At 48.2% G+C, this 21,195-nt stretch overlaps 1 protein-coding gene across 4 annotated transcripts in view; it reads right to left on the bottom strand.

Moving 5' to 3' along the window:
* Positions 1-21,195, bottom strand: part of TPR (translocated promoter region, nuclear basket protein) — a 728,231-nt gene that overhangs the window by 233,584 nt on the left and 473,452 nt on the right. For all 4 annotated transcript variants that reach the window (XM_078642622.1, XM_078642637.1, XM_078642629.1 and 1 more), the window contains exon 39: positions 2,434-2,520. In XM_078642622.1, the coding sequence (XP_078498748.1) occupies positions 2,434-2,520 (87 nt within the window). The remainder of the gene's footprint in view (positions 1-2,433; positions 2,521-21,195) is intronic.

Genomic DNA, 21,195 nt, shown 5'->3' with positions numbered 1-21,195 from the left:
TCCTACCAACCTAAAAGGAGGACAGTGAAGAGCCACAAAATCAAGACTGACTTGGGTCTCAATAGGCTGATGCTATGGGGCACCTCTGCCACAGCTGCGAAAAAGGTAGGGTTAATGTGACTGGCAGGGCAGATAAGCTCAGGGAGAGTGCTGTGGCCAAATGGTGACACATAAGGTTTAGGAAACACAGATAACACCAGTTCTTCATATTACTTCACCACACAAAATACATAACATGTGGCGCTATGACAACAAATCCTAGAGAATGGACAGAATGAATAAGTTTTGGATTACACATCAGAAAGTTATTCAGACATCCACAGAATATTCACAAAATAAAAAATGCAAAAGCAGAAACAAAATGATACGTACTTAGAAATAGTCAAAACAAATTAACCAACATTTAAAAAAAGTAATTCTTTGAACTGGAAACTATCAAATGGATGACAAGCTGTGAACACATTTTTAGACACTAACATCTACTTATGACATTAAAAAAAAAATCAATGATTTAATAGTAATGTTGTGGAGAAGCTAAAAAAATCTAAATAGTTTAAAATGTAACAAGGCATCCTCTTATGCTTTCACTGTAACTACATAATGAACATCTTTCACAAAACAAAAAGATTCCCATACACCAATATGTAACTTGCCCTTCAACCTGTTGTATACATCTAAAAACGCCAAGTAAGGTTAAACTATATTGTCAAGACAGAAAAAGGCTAAGGTCCCCAGCAGCAAACCTAAAAGTAACATCAGCAGTGTTAAGTCACCAGAAATGCAATAATTTAAGGCACAGCCACATAACTTGAACCAAAAATATTTTAGAATGGTACAAAGGGGTCGGTAGAACAAATACATAGAGAAGCAAAGTTGATAAAGCATTAATACTCTCTAGATGCACAAATGTATTTAGAAACAGAATTTGTTGTTTTTTAGGAACATAGTTGGGATATTAATGTTTGAGCAGCGTAATATAATTTCAACATCTGGATTACTAGAATTAAAAGAACCAAGAAAGATAACTTTTCCAGGAACTAAGATGTAAGGATTGCGAGGAAAGCACAGTAATGGAGAGAGGAAGTTAATAACAGGAGCCACTTAAGAAAGAACTTCATCGTGTAATCACAATAAAAAGATCTGGACATGGTTATACAGAGTTAAGAACATGTCTGACCAGTCTTACACAATATAGTAAACTTTTTCAAAATAAAGTGTTATTGTTGTTTGGTTTGCCGAAACACTAGATGCCGCCGGGAACTTATCGCAGCCGGTCCGTTCAATTCTGCTATAATACAGATAAAGGATCGCCAAATCTTTGATGTTCAGGTGGACAAATGCTATACGGCGTCCCTGAGTAATTACAACTACAGATAAGTCTAAACAGGACTAGATAATAAACTGCTCAGTTTACGGAAGATATCCGGACCAACACTACACGGCGCCTTTGAATATAAACCATTAGAAAACAGACGCTTAAGCAGGATAAAAGACTGCGTAACTTAACAAGTACAACCAGGCATACGCTACTTGACACCGTTGATTAACATTAATAGAGCATATTTTTTAAACAAGAGAAACGAAATTTCCTGCCTCTATTGTTATATCTACGTGCCTCAATTCACGCGGCCAATTGATGTCAGCAACTCATTTTCACTATCACATCAATGAAAAATATTGAAGACTCATGCGAGGTTCACATACCCTGTCTGGGTGCTTGTTAAAAATTAGATTACTTTCTTTTGATACGAATATTATCTTCTTGGCATCCTGATGTTTGTCTAGTCAACCCTTAAAATAGCACTACGATGGTACAGTCCTGAGGAAGACACACCTTAGTGTCGAAACACGTAGACCGGAAACCATCCAATAGTTTTTTATATAAATGTTGTGTGTATGAAATTATGCATATGCTAAATGCTGAAATATTTTATCATTTGTCTATAATCATGTATCGATTTTATCAAATATCATGTTTTGTATAAGGAATTAAAGTGTATTCCATGTGTAAAAACAGTAGTCTATCATTATTAATTGTTGTGTGGCATATGCCACCTTTCATGTGCTAGTAGGTATTGGAAATTTGCCTGGGTGTTTTATTTACATATATTATTTGCCCTGACCCAGGAAGTTGATTCTTATCAGGGGGTCCTTGTTGCTCTACAAATTATACAGAGTTAAGAACATGTCTGACCAGTCTTACACAATATAGTAAACTTTTTCAAAATAAAGTGTTATTGTTGTTTGGTTTAAAGATTTTTGAAAATGATGAATTCTAGGGTACATACTGAGAAACAATCAAATGACCAGTAAAGCACCATACAAAATTAGTATACAACTAATCAGTCCAAGAACAAACACTGGATGTCAGGATAGGTCAACAGAGGGACTATCCCCATTCTTAAATGCTGCAAGTCCTCATCCCCAGCTCACCTCTGGGACAGAATTAGACTCCTGACTGAAAACCTGCTGCTCCGTTTCAGCATGCGGGCCCTCTTCTACCATAGGTGATGTTTCCTCCTATCAAACAGAAGGAAGAAACAAAATAATTAATACACACATTCACAGAACTTTGAAATGTTACATTTCTTTAACATCCATTCACATTGCATGCTTTACATAGAGTATAGAGAGCTTATTGAACAACTTGCATATGGTAATGCGTTGCCAGATAGAGACTGCATTTAGCAGTAGATTCCTTACATTAGAATATTCCCCAGGCGTCAGACTGGATCCGAAAAGTCTGGCGCTCCCTGGTAGGCAAGGTCGTTAAGCTCCATGTTGGCGTTGTCGGCACTGCCAGAAGTGACATGCATGGTGCATATATAGGCACTATCTTGGCGCGCAGACATCAGCTTATTTTTGTGACATATCCACGAAAGAAGCATGGAGCCAGGACAAAATGCTGATGGACCAGTGTGCAGACACTAGGGACCTACAAGGGTTACCCAATGTAGAGAAATCCGTTCGCAAAGGGGGGAGGATTGGCAAGGAATCTGCGGCTAGATAGTCTCTACCAAATATGATCGAGACTTCTAACAGCAATTTACTTGCTTTCGAATAGATGCCCAAGGAATAACTCCTCTGAGGTGAGTCTGCTATCAGATCTGGAAGTCCAGGAGAACAGAACAAGTTAAATGCCAGTCACAACAGAATTAACTGTCCTGCAATGGTGCTTGTCAATCAGGTGCGAATACCCCCCACGTCGTAGCCTGACCGGTGTCCAGGACAGGTAAGCTGCGAGCTTTGGCTCTGGTGTAATGGGCATGCTACCCCTCAGGGGATTGCTTTTTGAGGTGGTCCTCTTCTGCACGGTCTATCTTCTCGGCACCAACAAACCAGATAAAGTGGATCGTCCACCCAGCACTCTTTGGTACGATTAATGTAGACTGATAACTCTTTATGAGCCTTTCTTTTTTGGAAGAGTGAGGTGGAGCAAAGAAGGTCGGCTGAGTGATCGATTGGTCTACATGAAAGGGTGTCACTACTTTCGGTAGAAAAGAGGCATGTGCTCTTAGAACCAGTTTGGGTAAAACCAAGTTGTGTAAGGAGGGCGAAAATAAAGGGCTTGCAGTTGGCTACTCATCCTGCCCAATGTACGGCCACTAGAAAGGCATTTTTCATGGTCCGAAGACTTAGAGGTGAGTTGTGCATAGGCTTGAATGGCAAGCACACAAGAACTTTAAAACTAAATTCAAGTTCCATTGGGTTGAGATGAAGGGTTTCAGAGGGAACATGTGTTGTAATCCTATTGGGAAAATGGCCCCAATAGAGGACTTAAACAGGGTGGGCTAGTCCAGCAACTGCAAGAACACAAATATGGGCGAAAGATACCCTTTAACTGTGACCAAAGCAAATCCTTGTTCAGCTTATGAAAGAACAAATGCCTCAGACAAAGGAGCAGAAAGGGAAATCAACATTTTAAGTAGCAAACCAATCCACACATTAGTACCAACGGCAGACATACAGTCTTGGTCGACAGTCATCTGGCTGCCCGAATGACATCAGACTTCTGCAGAGGTAAAAAACTGTCAGTTGCTCCCACCCAATCTCCATGCACAAAGGTGACGCGTGGACCCTGCCTTGTTTCTACAACAGTAGTTCCTCCAAAGGGGGCAGCCTGACTGGAGGGACCGTAGCTCAAGAGTTCCGCATACCATACTATCCACGCCCAATCTAGAGCCACAAGAATGACTTGGGCCTGGTACTTCCTCATCCACTTGAGACTTCTGAGCAGGAGTGGCATTGGCGGCAAGGCGCACTGGAGGCCTGAATTTCACTAGAGACTAAAAGAATTTTCGGGAGAGTTGCCTTGGAAACTCCAGCGGGAGTAGCACAAACATTGCAAGCTCTCGGCAGTGACAAATAGATATAATCACGTTTCTCCTCGATCTCAGAATAGACCTTGCAACACCGCCAGTTGGAGACACCATTTATGATCCGCTAGCCATCAAAGGAAGAGTTACTCTACTTTGGCGTTTAGAGAGCCCGCCAGATGTTGGACCACTACGAATATGTCCTAACGTTCCAGACATGGACGCAAGGCTTCGAGACACAGGGACCCCACCCTACCCTGTTTGTTGCAATACCACATGTCGGTGGTTTTGTCCGAACACCAGAACCAGCCTTCCCTTGATGGAAGGATGGAAGGCTTTCTGTGGAGGCGCATCACTCTAAACTCAAGGTGATGTGGGGGACAAGATTCAGCCAGAAAGCAGGGTTCTCTAATTTTCACCTCTCCCACATGGCCACCCCAACGCAGGAATGACCAATCGGTCACTACAGTCAGTTTTGGGTGGGGAAAGGAGAGGGTCTTCCCAATCGTGGTTCGTCAGCCACCACTGCAGATCTTTTGCAGTCCCCCCTGATATCTGGATGAGATAGAAGAGATTCCCCTGATGCTGTGCCCACTATGACTTCAGATCCCACTGCAGAGCGTGCATGCGCCAATAGGCATGTGTTACCTGCAGGATGTCATGAGACTCAGCAGCCTCAGTGTCAGTCTCACTGAAATCCAGGATAGAAGCTGAAACACTGGAATCCAACTGAATATGCTGGACATGCTGCTCCAGAGGATAGGTAGGAAACTGCACTGTGTCCAAAATAGCTCAGATGAAAGAGAGCGTCTAAGAGGGAGTCTCCAGTGTGACTTTAGCAAGCTGATAGGGAACCCCAGAGAATTCAGGAGATCTAATGTAGTCTGGGAGTGGAGTACCACTGCTTGGGGCAAACCAGCCTTTAACAGCCAGTCATCGAGAGAGTGGAAGACTGGAACCACTGACCTATACAGTTGTACTGCAACCACCACCATCAAGGTGCTCAACAGAGGCGGGGGCGAAATGGAGCAAAGCTAATTGAAAATGGCTGCGGTCCCGTGAAAAGTAAGTATCGTCTGTGAGCAGGCAGGATGGGTATATGGAAGTAGGTATCCTGCAAATCCAGTGCTACCATCCAGTCTCCAGGGCAGACAAAACCTGAGCCAACATGATGGTTTTGAATGTACCCTTTTTCAGGAAGAAACTGTGCGCTCTGTTCTAAAATAGGGCGTAGGCCTCAGTCCTTCTTGGATACCAGGAAGTAGTGGGAATTGCAAGAACAACGTACTTCTGATGCTGGAATTGTCTTTATGACTCCTTTGGACAAAGGTACAAAGTCCCTGTTGACTGTTTAGGTTCATATGTCACAACTGGACTCACAAGGAACAAGCATGCCTTAACTCTGGACAAGGTTATTTTATCTAAGTGTTATTATAATTTTTCTTAAAATACACTGATTTTTCACTAAACAGAGGTGACACATTTAAGACCGCATGGGTTTCCACAGGCTCGAGTGGGCAACACGTTCCGATCCTTCAAAGTTAGTCTGTCACAAGGGGAAACTGACATTGGATACTATTGTTGCACATCTTTCATTCCCAATTCTGTACTACTGTTTGTTTCTTAGACCTGAAGAATTCACTGCGCACAACCATAAGCGAAATGAAACATGTGTTGGCTAAGGCTGTTGTGAATAAACTGAGGCACATGTTCCAGCAAAGACTCAAGCTTTTGTCACACTGTTATTGATATAATTGATACACTGTTAGAGTGTGCAGGGGGCTGTTCTGTTTTACCAGTGGATATGCACACGTTGGGGAGGAGGATGGCTCTCCCTACCCTTATGCCCCGCAATCCTCACTCAGTACTAGCTGTGTATTGCCCAGGAGAGCCAATACCCTATAGAACCACCTACCAAGCAGTTTCCTTTGGGCAAAACAGTCAGGAAGTGGTGGTCCTCCTTCACCCGTTCTGAATGCATGGGTGTGAGGTTTCTAAGAAAGGGGTGTAGTAACTCCGCAGAACAATGGAGTATCTCTGCTGAACAATTGGAAGTACCCACTTGTCTGATGTTCTGGAAAGGCAGCAGGGCAGGTGATGTCAGATCCTGCCACCAACTGGTTGCATGTGCTAGTAACAGGGCAAACAAAAGGGGTTTTGAGGCTGCGGTGGGAATAATGTCACTATATGACGCTGGGTTTCCGATGCAGTAACTCCACTCACTTTTTGCCGACTACTAAGACACTTTGAGCCCTGGATTCCTGCCAATCAGGTTTCCAGGGCCTGTGTTCCTTCCCAAATCTGTACCTTGTACCCCCAGTTGGCACCTCTCTGGCCAAATGTCAGTCCCTTGTAAAAGGCACCACGAGTACCAATGGCACTGTGGCCAGGAAAGGCCTCTAAGGGCTGCAGCACTTATTGTGCCACCCTTATAGGGCCTGCATTTTACACACACACACACTGATTGCAGGCTGCGTGTTTTGGTGCAGAACAAAGTGAAGAGTCGACATGGCACATCCCTGTGTGCCATTCCTACAACCCACTGCCCTGGGAAATGTCAGCTACCCCTCTAGCTGGGTGCACTATACCAGTGGTGAGGGTATAGGTGCATGAGCCCTGTACCCCTACAGTATCTGGATCAATTTTTAGACATTGTGAGTGCAGTAATGCAATTAAGAGTATACAGTGCATTGAGTTTGTCCTTACGAACTCCACAGCACCATAATGGCTGAAACTGGGAAGTTTGTTTTCAAACTTCTCAGCACATTAAACCCACACTGAAGTCAGTGAGGGATTTAAGGAAAAATGCACTCCGAAGTAATCTTAGAGATGCCCCCTGAAAAACGACCAGCCTCTGGTGGGTTCCCTGACTGGTACACACCAGCCTGCCACCACGAGCCATGTTTCTGGACCCCTGGGGTGGGAGCCTTCGCTCCCTGAACCCAGAAACAAAGCCTTTTCTGGGCAAAGGTGTTCACGGCTCCCCCAGGCCAGAAAGAACCATCTGTGGCATGGGAGCTTCAAAGGCCTTGCCACCTTTGTAATGCAACACCCAGCCTCTCCTGCTACCAGGAGCAGGCCCCCTTCCTGTCTCCCCTCCTTTCCAGCAGGAAGACAGGCGGGAAAAATTAGCCAGCCCAGAAGGTGTGCCCACCTCTGCCAACCTCACCCCATGACATGGGCACTTCATCAGGGGAAGTCTAAATGGAAAACAAAAATTGCCTAAATGAGGGTCCACATCCTAAGACTGATGTGACTAATTCTTAAATTGAGACAGGTTCAATTATGTCTACTCTATTGATGTACAAAAGAAAACAGACGTGGAATACCATGCACTATGTTAGTGTCTGTCTTGCCAAGTAAATATGTTAAAAGATTGGTGCAGAACGTGAAAACTTGTTATGAAATGCTGTGTGAGTTGCTAATGGATAATGGCGTGAGTGGGGTGGTGCCAAACATTATGGAGAACATGCAATGATTCTGCGCTTTCGAACGCTGATAGTGTTGTACAGGATGTCATGATCTATGACATTTCAAGAGTGAAAAAGGTTGGTGCGCTGCTTTATCAATACAACGTCACAGTGCGCGGTGCTAATTCCAAAATCATGCCATACCAGTGTTTCTGCGTGAGGCTGGTGCAAAGAAAGTTGTATTTTGTTTGTGAATTCGGATACCGGGATCTTACCTTCCGGTAGATAATACCGCGTCTTGGTAGTGTGTTCCGAGTTTCGCTGATGTGTTTGTTCGTATGAAACGCCATTCATATCAGGCGTCTATCAAAGATAGTAACAACGGACTTGGGCACCATCTTAGTGGGTTAGTGTGATTTCTAACATCAAATTTCTCCTGTTGTGTATTTATCACATAACATATTTCTGCGACAGCGATTACTTGTGGTTGCAAGAGGCAGATCAAATATGTGCATGTTCTTTATCGATAACGGCTATGTGAATTCTTCTCAGTCTATCGCAGAAGTTTGGCGCCATGTTGGTTGGGTTAGTATGGAGTATTAACATGGTACTGTGTTCGTAGCAGCTCTGAGTGATAAAAAGCTCAGAAACGTCAGACTGTAATTCAATCACGTCGGAGGATGGGGTGCGGATACTGGGAAAAAAAATTATATGTGAAAAAAGTGCTCCAGAGCACATAATGTACACAGAAAAATATAGTGTAAAACAGAAAAAATGCAAGATATGAAGTGTCAAAAACAGAATTATCCATGCATAAATAGTAAGTCATGGTTTCAATGAATGATTCACTGGTAACAAGCAAATTCCAAGCAATCATTGAGTCCCTTTGGTTTCATTGAATCTAGCCTATAGATCCAATCGTTCTCCCTCTGTAAGATGACTTTGTTATTGTCTTTCCCTTCAATTTTCACCACAACTTCTAAATGGTCAATTTCAGTTGTGCAATGTTGTGTTGTCTCATTGAAGAGAGTCGCTACTGTTGATTTGATGTTTTTCATCCTGATATTGCTCTTATGTTCAAGTATTCAAGTCTTTATTTTCCTGTTGGTTTTGCCGACGTGAACTAGGCCGCAAGGGCATTTCAAGAGGTAAATTACGTTTGAGGAGTCTCAAGTTGTAACATTTAGTTTTATTGGTGTCCCTCTCATTGGGTGCATGATGGTGTTGCCTTTGATTATACTGTGGCAATTGCTGCAGTTATGGCAGGGTATTGTTCCTATGTGAGAGACAGACTCTAGTCTGTCAGTTGGTTTCAGGAGTTCCTGAATATTCTTACTTCTTGTGTAGGCAAACATTGGTTCATTACTGAAAATTCCTTTGAAGTCTGGTTCACCAGCCAATAGTGGCCAATGTGTGCGGATAGCTCGTTTGTATTGATGGCTCATGGTGTAATACCTTCATACTACGACCATTCTAGATTGTTCAATTCTTGTTGCTGGTTGTAATAATTCTCTACAACGTTTGCAAGAACATTTCATCACTGTTTGTTGAAGTATCTCCTTCGGGTAGCCGCATTCCTGAAATCAACAGATTTTTATTCAACCATATTTTCAGTCTGTGTCTGTAACTCAGTGTGTTCAGATACTATTCTTTTTACTCTGAGGAGTTGCGAAAGTGGTAGATGATTTCTCAATGGAAGCTGGTGAAAGCTTCTGTAGTGCAGGAGATTGTTACAATCCGTTGGCTTCTTGAATAAGGTAGTTTCAGTTTTATTCCCCTTTCTGGTCAATAATACATCTCGATACGCAATGGAAAAGTTATCGATCTGGTAGGTGAACTGTATTCGTTCATGGATTGTGTTCAGATGTTCCAGAGCCAGTCAAATCCAAATGTGTGCCTCACCACAGTACAAAAATATCACTAACGTAAAAATAAATGTACGTGTTTCTTCCAAGTGTCCAAACTCAGGATGTGTCTGTTCTCAAACATATCTAGGTATATCACACAGAGTAGAAAAAGTAATCCAGAAAGTAATCTGTAAAGCAATTCAAAATAATCTAACAGTAATTTCCAATGTATTGAAAGCATATACAAACCTGTAACAGAGCCATTTTCATTCAGCTGGCATGTATTGTTCAACCTGCCTTGAAAAGTATCAGAGACACTTCATAGTGCCAGACTTGCTTGGTTCTAGTAAATAAATAAAACTAAATAATATTTTTATACAAATCAAATTGTTCAGTCTGAGTGTGTAACATCATTTGCTGATTGAATGTGTACAACTGGTGCTTAACACTACCCTCTGATAAATCCTTAATGCTCGCCCACACTACCACAAAAAGAGAGTAAGGTGCCATCTACTCTTACCTCTGCCTACCTTTGGGGATCCACTGGACTCTGTGCACACCAACTCATTTTGGTGTAGTACAGTGGTTCCCAAACGTTTGACTCCTGAGGACCCCCAGTAAGTCACTACTGGAAGTCTGGGACCCCCAAGGAATTTGTACTATTTAAATTTCAAACATTAAAACAGAAGTCTGTGAAAAATACACAAACAAGTGCATACCAAACAAATACTCTAATAGCTAAAGATTTTATTACTTTATAATTGAAAAAATTTGCAAAAATCTAAAGATTTTAATGGGAAGGTTGGTGCTGCACCACGGCGACTAACTTTTTTCAATGTTTGCTTTTATTTTGCGGTATGAGGCTCCTGCTTCTGCCAGGGCCGTATTGGAAACCTAAGGCAGCCCTGGCAAATGTCAGAACAGTCCCTCCACTGTGCGCACCAAGTGTAGCGAGTGAGCCTGACCACTACAAAGGGAGCTTTGGAGGGGCTGTTCCCCCACAATAAAATTTCGAAAAAATGGTGCATGTCACATACATTTGTAATTATATATTTAATTGTATTAGCTTTTAAAGCATAGTAAATTATGACCTTACTGTGTAGCAGGATACACTTCTCTTTTGCTGGGGCTCCCAAATGATTCCCTCACTATCACCCTCCAACAGTGCCTCTTATCTTATTTCTCCATAGCTCCTCTGTCACAGGTATTGCATTTATTTCGTAGCATCTCTCATACCAGTGTAGGGCAGAGACAATGAATCATACATGTGCAAATCAATGTATAGAAATTGTTACATAAGGCAAAGGTGACTTCAAGGTGTGGGATTTATGTCATCAATACCTGTAGCACAAGTTACTACTTCTGTAACGATATATCTGTGAGAGACATTAGTTAGTATTAGATTCCTTACCTTAGAATATCCCCAGGCGTCAGACTGGATCCGGAAACTTTTGCGTAGCAGTACCCTTGCGCGTCGGTAGGCGTCGTCTGCGGCTCCGCGTCAGTCGTCGGCGTCGTGGGTGCCGTGATGACTTCGGAGTACTTAGACGCCGCCTCCGCGTGCTGACGTCAGTTCTTAGACACAGCTTTTCCGCGCCAGAAACGCAGAGCCATGTTAAAAACCAACACTGGTGCCATTGAAACTAGGGCCCTGAAAGGGGGCAACCCTAACCCTAGATATCGGTTCGTAGAACGGGGAGGATGGGTGGGTCGGTCAGGAATCTAATACTAACTAATGTCTCTTACAGATATATCGTTACACAAGTAGTAACTTGTGCATCTGAAAGAGACACGTTAGTATTAGATTCCTTACCTTAGAATAGATGCCCCAGCAATACCAACCCCGGTGGTGGGTCTGCGAACCAATAATCACACTAGAAAGTCCTGGAGGACAGAACGGCCAAAGAAGCCATCCCTCCGGACTTGGCTGTCCAGGCAGTAGTGTCTTGCAAACGTGTGCAGTGATGCCCACGTAGCCGCCTGACAGATGTCTTGTAAGGGCACTCCCCGGCCCAGGGCAGTTGTAGTCGCCGTGGCTCAGGTGGAATGAGCCCGTAATCCAACAGGGGGCTCCTTCCTAGCCAAGGAGTAGCATGCCTGGATACACAAGATGATCCACCGGGAGATGGTCCGATTGTGCACCGCTTTCCACTTCTTAGCGCCCACGTAACCAACAAAGAGTTGGTCATCCACCCAGAACTGGCGTGTGCAATCCAAGTAAAATGAGAGCGCACGTTTTAGGTCCAGACGGTGAGCCGCTCTTCCTCTTTAGAGGGATGCGGTGGCGGGAAAAAGGTTGGCAAGGTGATAGACTGCCCGATGTGGAAGGCCGTGACAACCTTGGGCAGGAAAGATGGCTTAGTACGCAACACCACTTTGTCCGGATGGACAGAAAGGAAAGGTGGAGTACAATAAAGAGCCTGGAGCTCACTCACTCTCCTGGCAGAGGTGATGGCAACCAGGAAAGCAGTCTTCAGAGTAAGAGGGTGAAGAGGACAGTTGTGAAGTGGCTCAAAGGGAGCGCACATCAGAAACGTAAGAACCCGGTTCAAGTCCCACTGAGGCATCACAAACTGAACAGGAGGGAATGTGTGTGTGATGCCCTTTAGAAATCTATTTACAATAGGGGACTTGAACAAAGAAGGTTGATCAGGCAGCCTCAGAAAGGCTGAAAGGGCAGAAAGGTAGCCCTTGATAGTGCCCAGAGCAGAGCCCTGCTGGGCAAGAGAAAGAAGGAAGAGAAGAACCTCAGAGAGAGGGGCAGCAAGAGTATCCACAGCCTTTGCTGTGCACCATGCCACAAATCTGCTCCACCTACAGGCGTATACCGACTTTGTGGAGGGACGCCTGGCTGCCAGAATGACGTTACAGACTTCAGGAGGCAAGTCAAATGGCCTCAACTGTCGCCGCTCAATCTCCAAGCATGGAGGTGGAGACTGGACAGGTTCGGGTGGAGGACCGTCCCCTGTTGCTGCGACAGAAGGTCCTCCTGAAGAGGCAGACGAACCGGGGGATCGACTGACATACTCTCTGCTCTGTATACCAGTACCTTCGTGCCCAGTCCGGAGTCACAAGGATGACTTGGGCCCGGTCGCGCCTTATCATCTTTAGCACTCTGGGCAGAAGTGGTATAGGTGGAAAGGCGTACAATAGACCGCAACTCCACTCGCGACGAAAAGCGTCGCCGAGCGAGTGCCGCCTTGGAAATTCCAACGCGCAGAACTGATGACATTGCGTGTTCTCTTCGGTGGCGAATAGATCTTACCAAGGCTCTCCCCATTGCTGAAAGAGGCTTTGCGCCACGTCCGAGTTCAGACGCCATTCGTGAGCCATCATGCACCGACGGCTGAGCGCGTCCGCCCTGACGTTCAGAGAACCTGACAGGTGTTGAGCCACCAGGGTCACGCCCTGGCGTTCCAGCCATTGCCAGAGGCGCAGAGCCTCCTGGCAAAGGGTCCACGACCCCACCCTGCCCTGTTTGTTGCAGTACCACATGGCAGTGGTGTTGTCCGTGAACACCTGCACTACACTCCCCCGGACAGAGGGGAGGAATGCCTTCAGTGCTAGACGAATCGCCCGCAACTCCAACAGGTTGATGCGGAGCCGGGCCTCCGTCGGAGACCAGAGGCCTCTGATCTCCGCCTCTCCCATGTGGCCTCCCCAGCCCTGGAGGGACGCGTCCGTCACAACTACGTGCTCCGGTTGGGGAAGGGAGAGGGATCTGCCGCTGACCCAATCGCGGTCCGTGAGCCACCACTGAAGCTGTCTCGCAGTGCCCTCCGAGATCAGGACGTGGTCGGACAGGTTGCCCTGATGCTGGGCCCACTGAAACTTCAGGTCCCACTGCAGAGCCCGCATCCGCCACCTGGCGTGATGCACCAGTAGGATGCAGGAGGCCATCAGCCCCAGAAGCCGCAGCGTCAACCTGACCAAGACCCGGGATAACGGCTGAAAGATGGGAATCAGAGCCTGAATATCCCAGACCCGCTATTCGGGTGGATAAACCCGAAACCGCGCCGAGTCGAGAACCGCTCCGATGAAAAGGAGCTTCTGAGAGGGGCACAGGTGTGACTTCGGCACATTGATGGAGAACACTAGCCGGTGCAGGAGATCTGCCGTAGTCTGGAGGTGGCTGACGACTGTCTGGGGCGAGCCCGCCTTCAAAAACCAGTCGTCGAGGTAGGGGAAGACTGAAACCCCTAACCTGCGCAGATGAGCTGCGACCACCGCCATCACCTTTGTGAACACCCGTGGGGCGCTGGTAAGGACGAATGGGAGCACGGTATACTGAAAGCGCTCGTGGCCAACCGTGAACCGCAGGTAGCGCCGATGGGCCGGCAGGACGGGGATGTGGAAATAAGCGTCCTGCAAGTCCAACGCTACCATCCAGTCTCCTGGGTCCAGGGCAGCTAGGACCTGAGCCAGTGTCAGCATTTTGAACTTCTCCTTCCGGAGGAAGCCGTTGACGTTCCTTAGGTCCAAGATAGGGCGTAGGCCCACTTCGCCCTTCTTGGGTACCAGGAAGCAGTGGGAGTAGCAACCACACCCTACTTCTGGCCCAGGAACGCGCTCGATGGCCCCCTTGGCCAAGAGGGCCGTAACTTCCTCCTGCAGAAGTCGCAAATTATCCCCCAATACACGGTGGTTCGGCGGTGGCATGGCTGGAGGAGTCGCCTCGAAGGGGAGGGAGTAGCCCCTTTGGACGATTTGCAGCACCCACCTGTCCGAAGTGACAGTGCGCCAGTGGAGATTGTGATGGCGAACCCTGCCCCCCACTGGCGTCACATGGGCCTGAAAGCACAGACTAGGAGGGTTTAGAGGCGGATGCTGCAGGGGAAGGTGTTGACTGACCTCGCCGTTGTCCCCGACCGTCGGTTCCCACAGCCGCCACCACGTTGGGTATTATCCTGCGGAGCGTGGCTGGCAGCACATGTGGTTACACCCCTTCCGTGGCCACGAAAGGAGTGAAAGGCAGTCGATTGCTGGTGCAGGGCCGAGAGGCCCAAGGACTTGGCCGTGGCCCTGGAGTCCTTAAAGCGCTCAAGCGCATGGTCTGCCTTGTCGCCAAAGAGGTGATGGCCATCAAACGGCATGTCCATCAAGGTGTTCTGGACATCGGCCGTCGCTCTACCTAGTGAGTCGGTGGTATCCAGCCCACACCGGATAGAATATTTGGCTGCATCCCGGCCCTCCACAAGGGCTTGGCCAAGTTTGGCCTGTACCTCCAACGGACACTCTGGCAGCACTTCCGCAACCGTATCCCACAGAGAGTGGGTGTAGCGGCCCAAGAGGCATGCGGTATTGGAAGACCGCAGTCCCAGACTAAGGGACGAGAAGATCTTTTTGCCGTACTGCTCGTACCTCTTGGATTCCCTGTCCGGCGGCGTCGACGGGAATGCGGTCTGGGAGTTGGAGGCCTGGATGACCAGGCTCTCGGGGGTGGGATGGGTGGACAGGAAACATGCGTCGCCCAGGGCTGGGCGGTGGCGTCTAGCCACGTTCCTATCTACGGGCGAACCCGTAGCGGGCTTGGACCAAGTGCCCAGAAGAACGTCGGTCAAGGCCTCATTAAAGGGCAGCAGAGGCTCGGCCGAGCTTGACTGCGGTTTAAGGACCTCAGTAAGGAGATTAGTCCTCACGGCAGCGACGGGGAGCTCAAGGCTCAAGGCCTTGGCAGCCCTCATCAACACCACACTGTAGGTTGCCCCCTCCTCCGAAGCCACGGTAGGAGGGGAGACAAAACCAGTGTCTGGAGAGGTGTCCAGGCCACTGGCCTACCCAAGGTCTCCTGCCCAGTCCTCATGAGACTGACACTCTCGGGTCAGAGGGTCTTCAGACCCCTCCCAATCCCCTCATCACCCATCTCCTGATACTCAGGGTTCTCAATCAATGGGGCCTGTTCATAGAAGTGAAACTCGCCAAACGACGTCTGGAGCGGCGCCCATCGGGGCCGTCCGGACATCGGAACAGGAACGAAGGAGGTATCGGGGACGGCGCCGCCCGAGGACGGCGCCGGAGGAGACACCTGATGGGGAGGTCGTAAGGTCCACCGGCGACCACCCAGATCCCGAAGAGGGTCTAGCGGGGTACCGCGGCCCCCAGCCCGAAGTCGCCGGCGGCGCCGGGACCGCTGGACCCTGCGGCACCGGCGGTGTCGGGATTGTGAGGCCCGAAGGCGCCGGGCCCGAAGGCGTGGGCGGCGTCAAAGCACCCGACGGCGTCAGGGCCGAAGCCCCCGACCCGCTAGAGGCCCCAGACGGGTCCGCTGGGCCCGAAGGCGCAGTGGAGCCCGGAGAAGAAAGTTTCCTCATGGCCATGAGGAAGCGCTCGATCTCCTCCGGCGTCACGTCTTGCCCAGGGACCGGAGGGTGTGGAGCTGGACGCGGCGCCCGCGACTCAGACGGAGCCGCGTGGGTGGTATCACCCGAACCCCCGGCCGCATCGCGCGAGGGTCGGGGGAGTCCGAAGAGCGATGACGCCTCTTGGACTTCTTGTGCTTCTTTCTGACGATGACTTCGACTCGGAGGAGTGCGGCCTACTCTCGGACCTGTGGTGGCTCCGAGCCCGCGACCTGTCCCTCGACCTCCCGCGGGACCGAGACCTCTCGCGGCGCGGGACCGACTGCCGGAGTTAGAGTCGCCTGCGGGACCGCTCCCGGCTGGCTTTCGAAGAGAGGGCCCGCCAGTCGGAGCAGGCCTTGTCGTCGTGGTCGACGCCTAGACAAGTTAGGCACAGGTGGTGAGGATCCGTGACCGACATCGTGCGGTCACAATCCTCGCAGTGCTTAAAGTCAGGCATCCCTACGGCACCGATCTGAGTCGTAAGACTTCAAGAAATGATCAAAAATGATCCAAAAAGTTAGTCAAAAATGGACTACGGGTTACTGCTTTTTCCAGATCTGCGCTTGCTGGTGCAGAAAAAAGAAGAACTGACGTCAGCACGCGGAGGCGGCGTCTAATTACTCCGACGACGTCATCACGGCGCCCACGACGGACGCGGAGCCGCAGACGACGCCTACCGACGCGCAAGGGTACTGCTACGCAAAAGTTTCCAGATCCAGTCTGACGCCTGGGGATATTCTAAGGTAAGGAATCTAATACTAACGTGTCTCTTTCAGATAGAATTTTTATTTAATTTCAAGAGTTTTTTATTGGTTGTTTTCAGAAAAAGCAAAACACATAAAGCACATACAATAATGACAAGCATTTTGCCAATATGAAATCAATAAAAGACATAATACCTTGACGGTTGAGTAGGTGGTAACATGACATTTTAGTCATTGTATTCCTAGCTTCATGGCAGTCCTGTAAGCATTTTTTTAATAGTGCTTGTTCTGGTGAAGCACTAACTCAGGATTCACAACATAACCGTGGTTAGCACCGACCTTAATAAGAATTTATTTCTACCCAAATAACCCTTTATTAGCAGCATCAGGATAGCGTAAGACTGAGAGAAAACATAACTTACTACCTTGTACCATGCAGTTTTAATGCAGCTCTTTGATGGCAGTTCATAGCTTACTGTGCTAGTTTACGATTGTAACTTGTGAACTGCACAGTAACAGAAGCTCTGTGACAAAAGCTGTAACCAACTGAGCTATGCACATAAAATATTGTCTTTAACACATGGTACATGTTCTTTGCAGCAGGCATATTAAACCTCTGCGCTTCCTTAGAGGAGTCAAAGCTGCCAATAGACAAAACTGACGCTTTTATTGTTGCTTTGAAAACTGCTTATTAAACAAGGAACTTTGCAGTGCTTTTAAAACTGCTGCCTGGGGACCCCCTGTGAATGTGTCACGGACCCCTAGGGGCCCAGGGACCGCAGTTTGGGAACCACTAGTGTAGTATATACAGAGCCAGCTTCCTGCGGTCACTGGAGCTGGCTCCAGGAAAGCTTGTGCCCTTGTGCGTGGAGCCAGTCATGATCCAGCATTGGATCCTGGCAGTACAACTGGCGTAGAGGGCGGACTTGCATGCAGAAACCAAGTGGGGGCGTCCACCAAACCCATGAGGCCTGAAGGTGCTCCAGAGGGGTCCGCCCACCCAAATATGAGGTGCATAGCCTGTAGGAAGCTGGCTTTTTATAGGGTGGTGCCAGTGTAAGGGCACACCATGCAAAAATACAGACGACAAATTGGCATACAGGGCTTAAACTAATAATCCTAAATGCTCTATTTCTGGTAGTGTGGTTGAGCTGGTAAGGCTTATCAGAGTAGTGCGAAACCGAAAGGGAGGGAGGGAGGGAGGGAGGGAGGGAGGGGGAGGGCTCAGCTTTTGAGGGTCTCTGGGGCAAGGGGACACAGTCAGTATATGTGAACTCTGGCTGTGGGGCTTGGGTGCAGAGGTGTTTCTTCCGGCGTGTCGCTTGTGTTGGAGGTTCTCACTTTGCTTGGGTGACCTGTAGTGGAAAAAAAAACTGAACAGCAGCGTCACGCTTGGTGTAGGTCTCAGTTATCTTAAATCCCTCATCGGCAGGTCAGCTTAGGCATAGTTGGCAAGGCTGAACACTTAACAAGCCTCCACTTGGCAAGATGCTCCCTTGGTGAACGCAGTGGTCATTAAAACTGAGTCCTGGACAAGTGCGTCAGTGGCTGCAACTACAGGGGAGTGGCTCCTCCACTCCAAGGGAGATGCTGCTTGGTTGTTGAAGCACTGGGCAGTCCTTCAAGATTTTGGAGGGTGCACAGCTTTTGGTACCAATTTTGGAGCTGATCCACAGTTCTTGCGATGTCTGCTCTTAGTCGACCTTCAGTTCCAAGGTAGACTAATCTGAATTCCTGGTGTCAGGGGGACCCCTAAATACTGAATTTAGGAGTCTTTAGGGGAATGTAGGGTAGTAGCCAATAGGCTACTTACCCCTAGGGTGACCACTTCCTGTGGAGAGTGGGTATAATCCTAAACCAGAGTTCCTAGTTTAACCAAATTCAAAATGGTAAAACCCTTTCTTGGCTGGCCACTTCAGGTGGCCTACCTTAGGGGTTGGCCTAGCCTGATAGTGTAACACGCCTACTGACTCATTTCCTGCCTGGTTTTGTGCCAAATGGGCCTCAGAGCAGGAGGTGGCATTCGCCAGGTCTGAGGGAAAGCCGTTGTCACATACCAAAGACGGCAGAGGCTCTGAAACCTCTGGACATGCTAATTGACTAGCCATTCTGCTGGAGGTGGTGTGATCACCTACCGTCGGAGTCATAGTTTGACCTCAAAGTACAAGTTACTTACCTTCAGTAACATTGTATCTGGTAGAGATAATTCTAGCGGCAGATTCCTTAACGTAGAATTATCTCCAGGCGTGAGACTGGATCCGGAAAACTATTTGCCACAGCATATCTGCGTGCCGAGGGACGGCACCACGTGACTCCGCCCAGACGTTGTCCGCGTCGGACGTCAGCGAGGTCATTTAAGTCTCACCCCGGTGCGCTGACATCAGTTTTCTTCTGAGAACTTTTCTGCGCCCAACGCAGAACCATCACAAACAAAACTGTGAGAGTATGGGAAGAGTGTGCGAAAAAATCAGAACAGAAAGGAAAGAAGCGAATGGTGAGGACCAGCACCATTAGGGACAGTGTCAGGCACTGCGTCACTGAAAGTCATGGAAGGAAAAGAGCAACGCACCGCTCCGGGGAGCAACCCTGCAAGCAAAGACGAGCACCTCCTTGAAAGCAGAAAAAACACATAAAAAAATGCCATGGCAGACGCCAGAAAGTCTGCACCCACAATTTATAACAGTGAGATGATAACAAGTCCGGAACAGATGAGAAACGACAATCTACCCCAAGACACCATCAAGGAGTGTCGCATCCCCTGAAAAGAACTAAGGGCCGAGGCACAGCCAAGAGACCCCAACCCAGAAGACTGCAGAGGAGGTAGAAACCCCAAGCAATGAAAAAGGGGAAAGATTATAAGTAGGCCCCACACTGGAAAAACCCCTGGGTGTAGGGATGCAGGCATCATCCCCGAGGTAGCGGACAAGGCAAGAACGGCCCACAGCCGAGAAGCACAGGCATGAAAAGGAAGACAGTCATGCCAAGCTCCAGCAGAGCAAGGGAGCAGGAGTACACGGGTACACACAAAAGCCCACAGAGGTGGACCATAATGACTAGGCGTGCGCAGCCAGTAGCTGGTACTACTAAGAAGTAGAGCGCGCAGAACAAACCAAGCGCAAGACTAAGGCAGAGCTAAGCACAAGATAAAGGCAGAGGCAAGGGAACCCCAGAACAAGCCCCAGAGAAGGACCATTCCAGTGGCACAACCCGACCCATGGAAAGAAGTGGGACTAGCCAGAAGATAAAGAAAAGCGGTACGCAGTGCAGACCTAAAGCTGACAACCAGAACACAGGAGAACACCAGGCGTATCCTAGACCCCCCCGGAACACAAGGCAGAGGGCCAGGCCGAAAGGTCGGATAACAAGGTGGAAACACCACAACACTACATCGTAGACTGCATGCCAGGGCTGGCCTGGCGATTTAGCAGATACTAAGAAGGACAGAACCTGGACAGGAGAAAAAAAGACTGCGCCATGCGGTATACAGTGACGGCAGGAAAGGCGAGGAACCCGAGAGGTGTCCATGCCCGCCCAGCTTAAGACAGAGCTACACAATAGCTACAAGTACCCCACCTAGGGTATGACACGTCCCAAAACAAAACATGGGAACACCTCTTAGGGAAAAAAATCATGCAGCAGAGATCAAGAACAAAAAGGGGGTCTGCGGATAGCACCACAGACCACTTACCAATCAGCCAAAAAGAAATACACAGATGACCCAATCTGAGGACCTATACGACTTCACTAACAGCCTAAAAACACACCACAAAAGCTAAAGGGCTGTACCAGCAGCCAACAGTACAGAAGGGCCAACTTATGGACCCTGAAGGCATCCACACAGAACACACAGACGGCCAACCGAAGCACTAGGCCCAAAGATAAAGGTGGGATAAATGCCTCCCATAAAGCACCTGAGGACCAACAAACCAAAGCTTACGGAGGGGGAGGAGGACGGAGCCCTGCAAGGGGCTGTTGAATGGTGGAATCCGCGTGGGTATTAAATAAAGTATCCCATCAAAAGGCAGGTCAACAAGACGCTCCCTAATATTCTCTGGAAAAATACCACCCGCAACCAAGCATGGCAGCGGAGAGCCACAGAACTAGCCATATTGCGGCCGAGAGAATCAGAAACATCCAAGGCTGAACGCAGAATAAAGGCAGCTAACCCCCGACCATCCAAAACATGGTGCCGCAGATCAGCTTGGACACCTTCATGCGAGGAGCGAGACAGAAGGGACTCTGGGGAATCCCATAGGCTGGAGGTAGCCCTGGCCAGCACACAACGTGTATTGAGAGCTCGCAAAGCCGCACTAGTAGAAGTGAAGGTGTTACGCCCCCAGGAGTCCAAACACCAGGCCTCCAGTGAGGTAGTGTAGTACTGAAAATCCTAACTCGTGTAACCATTCAGACGCAAGAATAAAACTTCATCGTACCACGACAAATTTAGTATCAAAAGACCGAGAATGGCGAGTACATTATGCACAAACATTTTCGTCGCATTCGAAGGTTGCTTTCACCTCGAAATCGTCACTTATACCCTGAACCCTTGGCTTCCATTTTGTATACGGCAGCCATTT

Source organism: Lissotriton helveticus, chromosome 1_1, assembly GCF_964261635.1.
Source record: "Lissotriton helveticus chromosome 1_1, aLisHel1.1, whole genome shotgun sequence".
Lineage (NCBI taxonomy): Eukaryota > Metazoa > Chordata > Amphibia > Caudata > Salamandridae > Lissotriton > Lissotriton helveticus.
This window is presented reverse-complemented; position numbering and strand designations above follow the sequence as displayed.